Here is a 15365-nt window from a genome sequence, read left to right as displayed (position 1 = left end):
GGGCATATTTAAACGGTAAATGGGCCCATTTCGCTTGGCCCTCAACATGGGGGGATACGGAAATTTTGAGAGATGTTACCTTTTTAGAGCTTGTTCCAATAGTTCTGGCAATGACATTGTGGGGAGAATACTTCAGATCAAAAAATGTTATATTAAGAGTAGATAACGCAGCCCTTGTATACATCTTGAACAAACAGACGTCAAAATCTAAAAGAGTAATGCACTTTGTTCGCTATTTAGTATACCTATCAATGAAATATAATTTTAGATTTAAAGCAGAACATATCCCTGGTTTATGTAATAATATTGCTGATGCTTTGTCTCGTCGACAGTGGACCAAATTCCAGGAACTAGCACCAAAAGCAGATGTAAAGTCAACTCCTATTCCGCTGGTATTTCACTCACTGATATCAGGAGTGAAACCGTTAGATTAATCGACATCGCCACTTCAGAAAACACTAAAGCGGCATACAACAACGGCCTCGATTTATTTTCTAAGTTCAGGTCCGAGTTCCATCTCCGTAACTCTTGGCCTCCATCGCTTGAGGAATTGACAAACTTCGTTGCTTTCCTTTCCGTCAAAGGTTACGCTGTGAGCACTGTCAAAACATATCTAGCAGCTATATCACATAAGATTAAGATTTCTACCTTAGATTTACCAGACTATACTTCACATTTTATTGTTCGGAAAATGGTAGAAGGAATGAAGAGAGAGAGAGAGACACTCCAAAGACTCACGTTTACCAATAACGATTCAGCTCCTCCATAAATTAATTAATACATTACCAGTTGTGTGCACATCGAGTTATGAGGCGAGCCTCTTTTCTGCGGCGTTTTCCATGGCCTTTTTTGGCTTTCTTCGAGTCGGGGAATTTACAGTAGGCTCGAGAAATTCAAACGCAGCATTACTTAATAACGATCTCGTTATGAATGAGCCTTCATCCTACATAGAAGTTAACCTTAGGAGGTCAAAGACTGACCAGTACGGCAAAGGAACACAATTAATTATTCCCGCTATCAGCGGTCCTTATTGTCCGCTATTACTAATGCGCAAGTATTTACAACAAAGACCAAGTATCTCTGGTCAATTATTTTGTCATTTCGGCGGTAAACCGCTAACTAGATATCAATTTAATTCCGTCTTAAGTAAATGCCTCGCGCGTCTCAGTTTATCTAGCTGCAACTATAAATCACACTCCTTTAGAATTGGAGCAGCTACATACTTTCATTCTCAGGGCGTTGATGACGAAACAATTAAAATGTTAGGAAGGTGGAAGTCAGATTGTTATCGCCTATATATTAGGATCCCGGCAGTCAAATAGAATGACATCTCGACACTCTAATCCCTTTTTTCGTTGCAGAACATCATCAAGATATTTGGATCGTCGGGTCATCATTAATTTCATGGGCCTTTCTAGCTGCGATCGAATTAGGTTTCACATCTGACCTTAATTTCGACAGGCATAAAATATTGTGGCAAGGTCGAAGAGGAATGCGCTGGAATGGTGTCTTTAAACTTTTAAAACATTTACTTACCTCATTGATCCACCAAATTTCTTGGTATTACATTGTGGAGCAAACGACCTTGGCCGTATGAAGACCATTGAATTAATAGTTGCAATAAAACGTGATTTGAAAAAAATTCAAATGATACTTCCGCACACTAAGATAATTTGGTCGCAAATGATAACAAGGATTGCCTGGAAACGTGAAGGGAGACCCGATATCGAAAAAAGTAGGGCGCGAGTGAATAGCGCAATTGCAAAACATATTCTATATCATTACAATGGAGGGTACATTAAGCAGTCAAATATCCATCATAGTCCCGACAATTACCGCCCCGACGGGGTACACCTCTCTACGCCTGGTAATAAGCTGTTCCTTGAAAATTTTAAAAGTGGACTCTCAACTATTATAAACTCCCAAAATAACGTGTATTCCTTATGATATGTATCGGTGTGGTCACGGCTGGATATTTGAGTAGGGTGTTAAGCTACCCCCACATTGGTGGCGGCGTGCATAGTTAATGAGTACCTATGCACGTTTGGCGAATTTAGCTAAACACATATCATCTTGACTTGCGCCGCTGTTAACAGGGCGCAACTCGAACATGATTGCGTGGATAATTCTGGAATGGAATACAAGGAACTTGTATATAATTTACATTGAACATTGATTGATTTATTTGAATATTGATTGGCTTAACATGAGCATACAATACATTGATCTGAATGAACTGAATATTGATTTGTTGAATATTGTTTGAACATTGATTGATCTAATTGAATATTATTGATCGAATTGAACATTCATTGATTGACTTGAACATTAATTGATCGTATTGAACACTGATTGATGCATATTGATTGATGCATAAGGCTGACGCAACTGCAGGAACTTTGAAGCTAAACGTCAGTCTTATCCTGTAAAACTTTGACATGTGTACAGTTAATATTGATTGATTGATTGATTGTTGATTCATTGATTGATTGTTTGTTTGTTTGCTTTTATTGGAGGTGTGCCAAAAACCAATTGGGTCGGCACCCACTGTACACGTGTATTTTTCATAAATTGATTTGAACCAGCCGTGGCCATTAAAATGCCAAACTTAAGAAATAAATAATTAGGAAACGTTAAATTCACTGTTGTTTTTGTGTGGAGTCTGTGATAATTCTAATTTACTTTAAAACATGGTAACGTAAATATCGGTAACGTAAATATCTTTCTGAGTAACTTTTATTGCTGTTGTTAAATTATTCCACTGTTAATCAAATGCATATTCTAGTGCTTGAGTGCAAGGCAATTTAACCCATAGGAAATACGAGCGTAGTGCAACTCTATTACTTAATTTGTGAATAAATACTAACACGTAAATATCGATGAATTTTTTAACCATTAGACTTATTAGAAAAGGGTGGCTATTTTTAATAAAAACACATAAAAAGGTGTTCATGATGTTAAAAAGTTACACTTATTCCTATTGAGTCAGTTCAGCAATCCTTCAAGTCCTTTTGAATTTCCAAATGGAAAAGTATTAATTTTGCGGCGACATCAAAATTTGATAAATGTATCAAAATTTTTAAAAAAAAAATTGTGACACGCATATGTGTGAAGGGTGTGATATTCAAAAAATATAACTCAAATGTAGGACAATTTTACTAAGAAAAAGATTTGTAAAGCTTCTTTTTGGTTTAAAATAAAAACTACACGATGATCGGCGACAGTAACGTAAATATAGATTTCTGCTATAAAATGCGATTTTCTCCTAAGACAATCATTCAAGTTACAACAAACAATTATTGTATTTTAATCAACAACCAACAATGGTTCATATGACTGGCAGAAAATAAAATTTATTAGAAATATTATATTACTTAAAACACGGTGCATTATTTAATTTAATTATTTAATTGAGACTATACTTTGAGAATGCGTGTCAAATGTCACAGCTGCACCTTATACCCGATGAAAGGTGCTACCGTTTTAAGAGTACTCACCACAAACAAAAAATGGATGTGCGGGATGATATATATTTTTTGACTGATTTTGATTTGTATTGATATAAATAATAAATCCCTGAAATATAAAGAAATCTTAGGTTTTCCTTGGTGTTTAGATTTGAGATTTTATTTTGCCTTCTATATAATTCCATACAACATTTTGCACAATTTTATAACTTTATGACAAAATCTTATAAAATTCTCCCACTCTACTTGCTAAACATTATTCAGGTCGTCAATTTAAATGTAAATCTATTAGAAATAATGCTGATTTCTGAAAAAAAAGTTTGTTTGTGTTATTTATCCTTAAAGTTGCTACCTAGGATATTAGAGCAAACTGTTTTTAGGTGTTCAGGCATTAGGTGCTACTGATATAATCTAATTAGTGCTAAGTATAAAGTAATCTATGTCATTATAATAAAAAGTATGCCATGCTAATTTACCATCGCTTCATGTACTTTCATACAAAAGACACAACTACTTACGATGCACTGTCGTAATAAAGTCAAACGGTGCAACTTTACACCGAACTCTAAAAATTGACTGTTTTACTCGCAGGGTAAAATAAAATAGTACATATTCAAACTACTAACAAATTACACACTTTAAATAACCACTATATATTTACCGGGATCTCGAGACAATTTTCTCTGTAACTTAATGAGTAATATATCAAAAACACACTTACATTTAGATTGTTCTCCTTGATACTGTTACTGAAAACCGATGTCATGATGCTTTATTGAGTTTAATCTTGGAAAATAAAGTATTGTTTTATTGTGGTCATTGTGCTTTTTCCATTTTTTTTTTAACTTTTCTGGTACAAAATGGTAATAGTGATTTACATTTTTAAAAAATAACACACTCGGATAAACTTTTCAATACTGATATGATTTGTACTTTATTCATGTAAGCAATGGAACCCATGTTTTATAGTAAGTTAAAGCTCGAATAGTTTAAATTTTGTATTTTAGCTCATCTGAACTGAAAGCTCTAGTTAGCTTTTCTGATCACCAGTTGTCTGTCTAGCTGTCTGTCCGTCCGTCTGTATACTTTTCACATTTTCAACTTCTCAAGTACCATTGGACCAATTTTACCGAACTTAGTACAAAGCATCCTTGGGTAAAGGGGAGATTAAGTTGTCAAAATAAAGGGCCAAATCCCCTGACAAGTGGAGATAATCTAGAATAAACGAAAATAGGGTGGGGTCATTAAAAAATCTTAAGAACCACTGGGCTAGAAAAGCTGAAACTTTTATGGAAGCATCCTGGGGTAATGTAGATTGTATATTTTTCAAATCATGACCCAAGAGGATACGGCAGAGCCACAATAAGGAATCCAAGTTTTACATTAAAATTATTTTGTTTGAAATATTTTCCTCAAGAATCACCGGGCCAGAAAAGCTGAAATTTATGTGGCAGCATTCTGGGGGTAGTGAAGATTCTAAATTGTTCCCGGAATAGGGCGGGGCCACGATAGGAATCCAAATTTTACATTATAACATATAGGAAATATTGTTAAAAATCTTTTCAAGAACGCCGGTCTAGATAAGAAAAAAATTAGGTAAAGACATTCTGGAATTGTGTAGATTTTAAATTGTCAAAATCATGGCACCCTGATGTAGGTTGGGGTCACTTGCCTCTTTAGACTACTTATCTTTTTTTTATTAAGGCTTGTATATTTTCCTTCGATTATCTTATCTTTGTGCATGTTCTTTCTTGTTATGTATTTAGACAATAAAGAGAAAGGGAAAAGTTCGAAATCCATGCTCGCTTATGTTCTGCTTCAATGAGAGTAAGTAATGCATATCGGCTGTAATGGGGAAAACCACATAAATTGAACAAAAGATTTCTTTAAAATAGACGATACCAGTAACCGTTACTACATTGTGCAAAAAAGGTATTCAAATTAAGTGGTATTTCTGATTTGGTTCATTTAACTGGAATCATGTTTGGGCAGAGGAATGTCGACAAACATATGCATGTACCAGTATTCAAAGAAAAAACAATCAATCAGTTCCCTGAAGAACCGGGAATAACGGACATTGCTCTTGTGATAGAAGGAAGAAAAATGTACACTGCTAAATCAGTTCTCTCCATGGCATCCCCTGTCTTTAGAGCAATGTTTTCTTCAGATTTCAAAGAAAAAAATGAAAAGGAAATTGAACTTCCTGGGAAAGTCTACGGAGATTTCGAAAAATTTCTGATGTGTCTATCCCCAAATAAATGTTTGGATTTGGATGGTACGTATTTCATTTTTTAGATCATGAACGTGTTTTATGTCTGTATTTGTCATCAAAGTTTGATAAAATATTAAAGGTACAAATGTCGAATGACGTTTTTAAAAAATACAAATGTTAAACTGAAAGTAGAAATGTTTTCATATTGTACATTAAATTATATTACCATGAACTTAGTTCTGCTAATTATTATTAATCATCTTTAGGCTTGTTCCAGTTTATGCATTATAAGACAGTTTTGTCCGCTGTAAATCGAAGGTTATAAATTACATAGCTTTATTTTCTTAGAATATTTTCTATTAACATCCATTGTACCCCTAAGTCATTTTCTACACACACACACACACCCTCACACACACACACATCACACACACACACATGCATACGAGGGTTGTCCAAAAAGTTCGTGGACAATGACGTTTTTGTTAAGATAAATGGTTCTATATGCATCTATTGTATATCAAAATATTTCTCGTGAAAAAATAAGTCAGAATGATTTGATTTTTATTGATGAAACTTAATATTTATGTAAAAATCGGAGTCTTTAAGGATGGATTCTTCTCATATTTCTTATATTCACAGAATCTTGATTTTCTGAATAATTAATATTCAGTATGTGTACACTTATTAAACACCCAAACGAACCGGTGTAATCAGCCTTGATTTTCGGTCAAGGTCGTTTGAAAGTCAGTCCTAAAAATAGTACTTTTACACATAGAAATTTAGAAATTTACGCATAGGAATAAATTTTGCTGACAGAAAAAAATATCTTGCTCAATAAAATTAAAGTTGTAACTTATTTTTGATCACTAACTAACATGAATTGACATGGTGCGAAAAAAACATGAGATCCTCAATATTTAATAAAAATATTTTATCCGAATTTCCTCGATAATTTCTTTCAAATTTCTCAGTTTTTATAAATTTACATGAAATGTCATCTCAATTTTTACAATTGATCATATATTGTCAAATATTTAGATTTTTGTCAGATGAGTATTCAAATGTTGTAGATTAATTTACAAGAGAGAAAAGATATGGTATTCATGCTAATTATAGAACAAATTTAGCCCAAATTTACTCAACAGTTTCTGAAATATTCCATTTTACAGAGTGGTGATCAAATCTATAAGAAAGATTCTTAACCCCCCGAGACAGGCCATTTGGTGTAATTGTGACACATATATACATTCAATTCTTCCATTTATACATTTCATTTTATGATAGTTTGTACAAATAATATTTAAAATATTTATTTCGAATTTCCTCTGTCATTTTATTCCAATGAATAAGTTAGATTTGACAATTTTATAAAATACATTCTGGATTCTTTTCCTATTTTATATATTCAGAAATTAATGCAATTATGCATGGAAACATTTCAAAATATGCACAATTAAACGACAAGAAAAAGATGTGGGATCGTCATCCTTGATTTTGTTTGAAGGTCATTTGAAAAGTTGATGCTAAAAATAGATTTTTCCTCCTGTAGAATTGAGAAATTTTGAAATTGATGTTTTGGAAAAGTGGAGATGTTTAGATTTGAAAAAACAATTTAAGTCTTAACTTTTTTGTTAAAGCAATGTACTAAAGTAAATAAAATAACAAACTTTTGATCACAAATGACACAAAATATTTATTCTGAATTTCCTCTGTACTCTTTATAAAGTGATATTTTAGTCTTTGACAATCATTCTTTTTCATTTGATTTTTTACTTAAATTATATATTCAGGAAAAAATATTTTTACAACCATAGGAAAGATAGATGTTGAATGAATCATTTACAACAAAAAAATAAAGGAGTATTCATATTTATTAAATGGCCAGGTTAGCTCCAATTTCCTCATTTTAATAAAATTATCATTGAAAAAGAAAATGCTTTCAATATATCATATAGGCTAATAATTTAAGAGACAGGACAGGCGGTTAGATAATACATTTTCTCTAAAATGTGATAAAAATGTGATATCATGTATTATTTTGGAAATAATTGCTGAAATTATTGCCATGTTTCCAAAAATACTTTTAAAAATTCAATCCGAATTTCCTCTGTTATAAAATATACTGGTTTCATTATTTACAGAAAAAGTAAAGGTTCGCAAACGAAATACATGTATATTTTTGCTGAGTTAAAGGCCAAAACTTTATGTTATATTATAGAATCTTCATATATGTTGTACATGAACTATATGACATGTATATAAATATTTATCAGCGCCAACACAATTACAATAATTGTCAAGGGTGCAACATACTAGTATAAGAATCACCAATTGTTCGTACAATTTTATACAATACACTGCATCTAGATTTTGAGGCTATACATATATCCCACAATAATATAATTTACACAATAATACACAATAAATATGTATTACAATGATTTCTAAATATATGGTATTTCTTAATAAATAAGTGTTATTTTCAGTATTTCTGTACATTCAATGACTATCAAAGATATATGAGACAAATTTGATACTTTTCCTTTCAAGAAAAAAATACATCAACTTCCTTTCAAAAGTTAACTTATAATTATTGTATAATTTTGTAGCTAAATAAATACGAAATACATCTTGAATCTTTCCTGTGTAATAAATAATTTACAAAATCTTTCATTAGGGAGTGTTTATAGGTAAATCCCCTTTTCTGTGGCAAGGTTATGTGCACCAAGTCTCAAGCTGTTCATGATTTGTCTCTCTGTTCTTTTTTTTTTTTTGGGGGGGGGGGATATCAGTGTAATTCGCAGCATCTGAAATCATCAAAAACAACAATAACTTGAATAACATTTTAGTTTGGTGAATTATGAACAATTTCTCTTTTGAATATTGATCTGATATTGTTTGTTTAAATGCTTCTCAGATATGATTTTTAATGAATTTGAGGAAAAATCTTAACTTGCTGAAAAATGAGAAAATCTTTTAGTTCACCACTCACTTGATGTGCAAATTGCTTGCTGAACATCTGTTCACCTCCTGAGAGTCCAATTTTTTTGCCTACAATAATAAAAAAAAGGATTAAATACTAAATACTAAAATCTGATTAGTTTAGATGCATCTAACAATCCTTTTTGTTATACTTTTAAAATTTGTTCCTATACAATATTATACATTTTTAATGTTTTGCTGAGCGGGCATAAAACAATTGTCTTGATATGAATTAAACCACTGAGTGAGATGTCGAACCGGTCGATGAAGTGTTGGACCACTTACATGTACATCACACAATTGGTGGAACTTAATCAAATTTGCATTTGTTGATGTTTAGCAGTGACGGACGTGAAGTTCATGACAGTACAAGATAAATATACATCTAAATAAATACTAAAATGAAAGGTATCACAAAACGTTTACTGACTGTGTTCTCAAGCAAATAAATTTTGACAATCCTCGAACCAAATTAATTGTCTGCCTTTAGCGTATCTGTCTCAGGCAGACACTTTGGATCTTGGGTCTGATAAAATGCAAGTTGCCCTTGAACTCAGTCAGTAATATTTAAAATTGACATCCCTTGTATCAGTTGACAATGGTTTTCCTCGGGGTGTCAATTTAGATTGTAGACCTCAAAAACATGCACTATTTATATAATAGTTAGATACAGTTGTGTTCATATTTCTTATAATTATGTACCTCAGTAGTCCATCTGCGAGCAGATTTGTTCAATCATCCTGCCTAAGTCTGGCCTTCAGTCTACCTTCAACTACAAGTAGTCTACTCCTGGGTAAATTAAGTACTGTAGGGCTGTTTGCTCCTAAGAATTAAACATGAACAGTTCTTAGACAATTGTTTTTAAATTAAGAAAAACTGGTTATAAGATTAAACATTCAATCTTATCTGTATTTCATTTATTGATTTATAAAAAAATGAATGAAGTTTTTAATAAATATATTTTATTTTATACACCACGTTGTATAACAGTGTATAATGTCTAATTTAAATTTATGCTATAAAAAAAAAACATTTTAAATCTAAAAACACAGAAAAAATACAATAATATATAAATAATTTCTGGACCATTGTGTTTCATTTTGCTTCATAAATTAGACAACTGTTTGTCTCAATGTTATTGATTTTTCCACACAATATATACTCATTTTTCACATTGATTTGTACCCAATCGGAACACCTTATACTTTTCTAAAAACTTCATGATTGCTGTGTCTTTAAGAAATAAGGCTAGTTAGTAATGTAACTTGTTGTAATTATATATATACAAAAAATGCTATTTTTGTGAATAATTATTAGTCATAAAACTGACGAACACACGGAAATGATAAATTTTAATCTTCAAATGTTGAACAGTCACGGGAACATCATACGAAATTATGGGAATACATCAATCTATAATATCCTTGCTAATTCCCATTTATCAGCAAAAAACACGTAATGCAATTTCAAAATTATGAATTAAATTGTCAGACATACATAACTAACTTACATGTACAATCTCACTGCACAGTTACCCAAATGACATCAGGCGATCGAGGCAACTTGGGTCTGAAATCTCGCATGTTTGTGACCTTCAACAGTTCGTTTCCTTTGGCTGATCGGGTGTCCCGGGCATAAAGAAATGGGTGACTTAAATTTGTTTTAATCATTCCTGGGCTTCTACAATGCTTCAATAATGTTTACGGCTTGTATATTTTACAAAACAATCCTCTCGGGGTTATCTACGGGAAACGACCTGGACATGTTGACATTCGCTACGGAACTGCGCATTTTATGGCAATTGTCGCAAATCAAAGAAAAAATCACGAACAACTTAATTTCTTTAATAGAAATAGACTCAACAATACATAAACTAATAAATAAAACAATAATTATTTATTCAGATTGATTAAATATGTAATTTGCATTTTACGACTTCCAAAATCTATGGAGACCCATTGACGACGTAAAATGCTGACAAGAATCCATCCTTAAAGATCGCAGATTGTGCGGACGGACCAGTCTGACGTTACGCTAATTTCATTATTACGTCAAACATGTGGATTTTGACTTAACGCATGTTCATGGACACACACTACATTTCTTTTTTACGGCGCAACGCACTTCGAAGTGCTAGCAATAATCTTTAAGGATAGATTATAATTTATTTAATTTTTTAAAATTTAAAACAATGCACAAAGATTTACGAGCGTCATCTATATAAATAGTTTGTATACACAAATTGCACACCCCACTCCGACGCTGCGCTAGATTTATAACAACGTCATGAATAGAAATCTCCATTTACAGTTAATTACATATGTTTTTAAATTATTGTAGTGACTTCGAATTTGTACACACTATTGAAAAATCGTATATACGAATCCCAAATCGATACATTCAATATATTTCAATAATTTTGAGTTGTTTTAACAAAATATTTTAACTCTTACATCGTTTCAACCGTTATAAAACTTAATTTTTTGACCGGATGCTGCCCCGTGCCGACGGGCGACGTCACTTTTTCTGTTGAGTTTTGACACGTACTTGCTAAGGTTTTCTTTGTGTATTTTCGTTGTGTATATAGTAAGCGATATTTAAGATATCATAAAATGATAATAACCTCTTAATTTGTGTTACATAAAATTTTTATTAATTTTTGACTTGTTTTATATAGAAAATAATCATTTTAATCCGAACTCTTTATATCTGAGTTTACATCATTTTAACCTTGGTCCGTGCGCACTATCCGCGACCTCTAAAGACCCCGATTTTTACCAAAATATTACGTTCCATCAATAAAAACTAAATCACTCTGACTTGTTTTTTCATAAGATATATTTTGATATACAACAGATTTATATAGAACCATTTATTTTAACAAAAACGTCATTGTCCACGAACTTTTTGGACAACCCTCGTATATATATATACAATGTTGCCTTGCCTTGTCAATTTTTTCTATTACATATATATATATATATATATATATATATATATATATATATATATATATATATATATATATATATATATATATATATAAAAAAATGACAAGGCAACAATGTTAGTAAAACGTATAGTTAGCGCTTTCTTCATTATTTCTTCAGACGTTTTACATTTCAAAACAATTTCAAAACAATGTGACTCCTCAAAAAGTGACAACCCAGATACCTCAATATTACCACTTGTAACTACCTACAATCCGAAGAACAGGAATATTACCCCTACAGTGCGTCACCTCAACAACCTTCTACAGACTGATGAGAAAATGCCCAAAGTGCTGGAAAAATATAAATCAACAGTAAAAGACAACCTAAAAACCTCGGGAAAATTATGTTCAAATCTTTATTTCAACAACGGAATTCATACACGGTCAATACATGCTCCGATTCAATTTGTGGAACTTGCCGATATATTAAAGAGGGAAGTACTTTTACACTCGGAAAGAAGAAATTTACCGTAAATGCAGATATGACCCGTGCATCAAAAAACCTGATTTATTGTATAACATGCCCTGGATGCGGAGAATTATACATAGGAGAAACCGGGACCGCCCTTCGCACTCGTATACGTATACACAGACAGCATATCAACCAACCCGAGTACAGAAAAATAAAACTCAGTGAACATCTTGCGGTTTGTGGACAGGGACAATTCACAGAATCCTTGCACATTGATATGACAAACTTCACGATTGACATACTTTAGGATTTTTGAGTGACCTATTCTAACGTCAAACTTGTGATTCTGACGTCATATTTTAAACTTACTGCTTCACAATCGATTGCAATTGTTATTTGTAGTCAATAATGGTAGCTTTTGTCGACAAATGATGAAAACTAAGCTTTATATTTACTTTTCATCAACTAATTTATGTATTGCAATGCATATTGAGATCGTTGTTAATAAAGAAGTCTGTTGTTAGTAAAATCTTAAGTTCAATTTACTGCGATTGCGTTTGTGAAAAGTGTCATACAAAAAGAACTATATGCGGTATTAACCAACATTTGCCCCCCAAAATCAAACTTTGATGGAGTAATATTTAATTAAGTCCTTAAACAGGGGAGTATATGCTGACTTCAAAGCACTGAATAATTCCATAAGTAATGACGTCATATGTACGTAATGACGTCACAAATATGACGTAAATTTCAGTTTTTTATGAATTTTGCAGAAAAATGTACATATTTCGTCGATATTTTAAATAAAAGTCACCGAGCGCATGTGTGTTCAGGATAAATATTTTGATATAATGTGTAGAATGATAATATCAATGAAATATGTCAATATTGTTCCTGAACACACATGCGCTCTATAAATTTTAAAGCTTAAATTGTTGAAATTTTGTCCATTTTGTCCTCTTTCTGAAAAAGGATATAAAATCGGACTAGTTTGTGACGTCATAAAAACAGAAATTGTGAATACACTGCTCTGGAACTATAATATTTTCTGTTAACTTATATTTCTCGTACAATTTATTGAATTCAGCACATTTCAGGAAGTTTTCAAAATTTGACTTTTGTGGGGGCAAACATATGCAATATACCGCATATAGTTCTTTGAATTTTTCAATTAGAATTTGTATATAGTCATGTTGTATATTTTATTTGATAAAATAAAGTATATCAGGAAAGACAAAAGCACTTAAGATTTGTCGTAAGAGATTCTTAAGTTAAAAACTTATTTTTTTATGAAAGGGACTACTGGCCAGTATCAATTCATAGCCAAACGGCTATGATTTCAACCCTAGCCAAATATTTCCAACAAAACCGGTGATGGACAATATGGAAAACCATAGGGGACCTAATAATCATATTCTGTATATTATGGAATGACTCTAATTCGGATTATAAAAAAGCGTAAACTAACCCAAACCATGCAGGTTATACTCGATTATTTGGCCAAAAATTAGAGTCATTCCTTATAATTTAATTTTAAAATAATTAAACAACTGTGAATTTGAATAGTAATCAATGTTTTTATTAGCTCAAATTTGCCGCTCAATAATATGTACAGCTGTAGTAACGAAAGTGATGGGAATCGAGGGGAGGTAATAACTAATACATAGACCTAGCAGCCATAATGTTTATTTATCTGCGGTAAAATCAAGCTACTGTTTGAAGTTAAAGGTACATTGATTAAATCTGGAATTTTCCAGGAATTAATCCCGAGGATTGATGGGTACAGATGATTCAGCTGGTTGACAAGGGGGGGGGGTCCCATACCAAAGAAGATTTTACAGAATAATTTGCGTTCCTTTTTGGAAATCAACTAATGAGAGGCTAGCTACAAACAAAATAAAATTATTTACTTGTATTTCAATCCTGGCCTACGGGCCATGAAAGTTACATGAGCTTACTTTTCGACTATGAATTCGTTGGTAAAAGTGAGACTGAGATCAAACGTGAGCTCGTCTACATTTTATGGCCCCCAGGCCTTGTCTGTCAAGGTTAAATCCTTGTTTAGTAAGGACTGACACCAGGTCTGGGGGCCATAAAACTTAAACGAGCTCACTTTTGATCTCAGTCTCACTTTTCCACTATTAATTCCTTTGACTTTCAAGACTTGAGCAGTCACGATTTTCAATCCCGGCTAAATCAAAATTAATACTGGTTAGACTATGCAGGCTTCAAAATCTTGGCCGGTTATGATATCAATGGATATATTTACCTAGAACATGGCCAGTGAGTCCCATATGGTTTTCCATAATTTTCTGAAGTTTGATTTGATTTGTTACATTTCAGGTGACGTAATTGAGAAGATACTTCCATTAGCTAAGGAATATCAGGTTGATTCCATCATCGGCAGATGTGAAATATGGCTTCTTAAAGATATGGATGTGAAAGAAGCCAGAGAAGAATCAATGAGAGATGAGGTGACATTTTTATTAAAATCATTCTTTTTCGGTAGTGAATACAAAATGCCAAAAATACGAGCACGGACCTTGCAACGCCTAGTGCCATTTAAACTGTCGACATACAAAAGTGTACAACCGTTTTATAAAGATCTTGCTGAAAAAGACAAAGTAGATCTTCTGGAGGCTAGAATGGTAGAAATAGATTCTTTATCCGACGGTAAAACTTCTATAAGTTGTTATTCACATTTTTGGTAACTCTTTTTTTTTTTTTTTTTTTATGTATTATTGATATACCAAGCTTTCTTACAATTCTGTACATAGCTTATATATTTGTTCATGCCTTTTATATTGTAAAATAACATAGGAATTTAAGTTTTGTTGGATCGAAGTTATTTTTAAAGCACTATGTTAATATGAATAAAACAAAAGTATGAGCAGAAGACGCTCTCGATGAAGTCCTCCTCATTAACTATTGGTGTCAGCGACTTTTCAGAATTTCACTCTTTATATCCTGTGAATATGTGATGAATCTGAGAATTGAAAGGCACCGCAGGGGCGGATACAGGATTTGTGGTTAGGGGGGGGCGTGGATAACTTTGTTGAGGCAAGGGGTCTGGGGGCCGCCTTAAGGCCCCCAGTGGGTCCAGGGCGAAGCCCTGGTGGTGGCCCAGGGGGCGAAGCCCCCGGAAGCTCTTGGGTTTTCGTGTATTTTAGAGTAAAACCATGCACTATAATAAAGCATATTTTTCAATTTTTTTGTTAGAAGTGGCATATAGGTTCGGATGTTTGAATGATAATATTTTATTGAATGTTTCTCAGTTCTCATTGTATTGTAACACAT

The 15365-nt window shown here is 32.5% G+C and overlaps 1 protein-coding gene and 1 long non-coding RNA gene across 2 annotated transcripts; one reads left to right on the top strand and one right to left on the bottom strand.

Annotated features, from left to right (window-relative positions):
- The first annotated feature begins 5293 nt into the window (after positions 1-5293).
- On the top strand, positions 5294-14810 carry LOC134240941 (kelch-like protein 15). Its single transcript, XM_062723051.1, has 2 exons — positions 5294-5742; positions 14412-14810. Exons 1-2 carry the CDS (start codon positions 5448-5450, stop codon positions 14777-14779), a joined length of 663 nt encoding a protein of 220 aa, XP_062579035.1. The 5' UTR covers positions 5294-5447; the 3' UTR covers positions 14780-14810.
- On the bottom strand, positions 7395-10656 carry LOC134240939 (uncharacterized). Its single transcript, XR_009986542.1, has 4 exons — positions 10175-10656; positions 9367-9487; positions 8675-8733; positions 7395-8489 (listed from the first exon to the last, which is right to left on the bottom strand). It is a non-coding gene; the product is annotated as an uncharacterized LOC134240939 (long non-coding RNA).
- Positions 14811-15365: the final 555 nt, after the last annotated feature.

This window comes from Saccostrea cucullata, unplaced genomic scaffold, assembly GCF_032062105.1.
Source record: "Saccostrea cucullata isolate Sc308-1 unplaced genomic scaffold, CSIRO_AGI_Scuc_v1 ctg2947, whole genome shotgun sequence".
Classification (NCBI taxonomy): Eukaryota; Metazoa; Mollusca; class Bivalvia; order Ostreida; family Ostreidae; genus Saccostrea; species Saccostrea cuccullata.
This window is presented reverse-complemented; position numbering and strand designations above follow the sequence as displayed.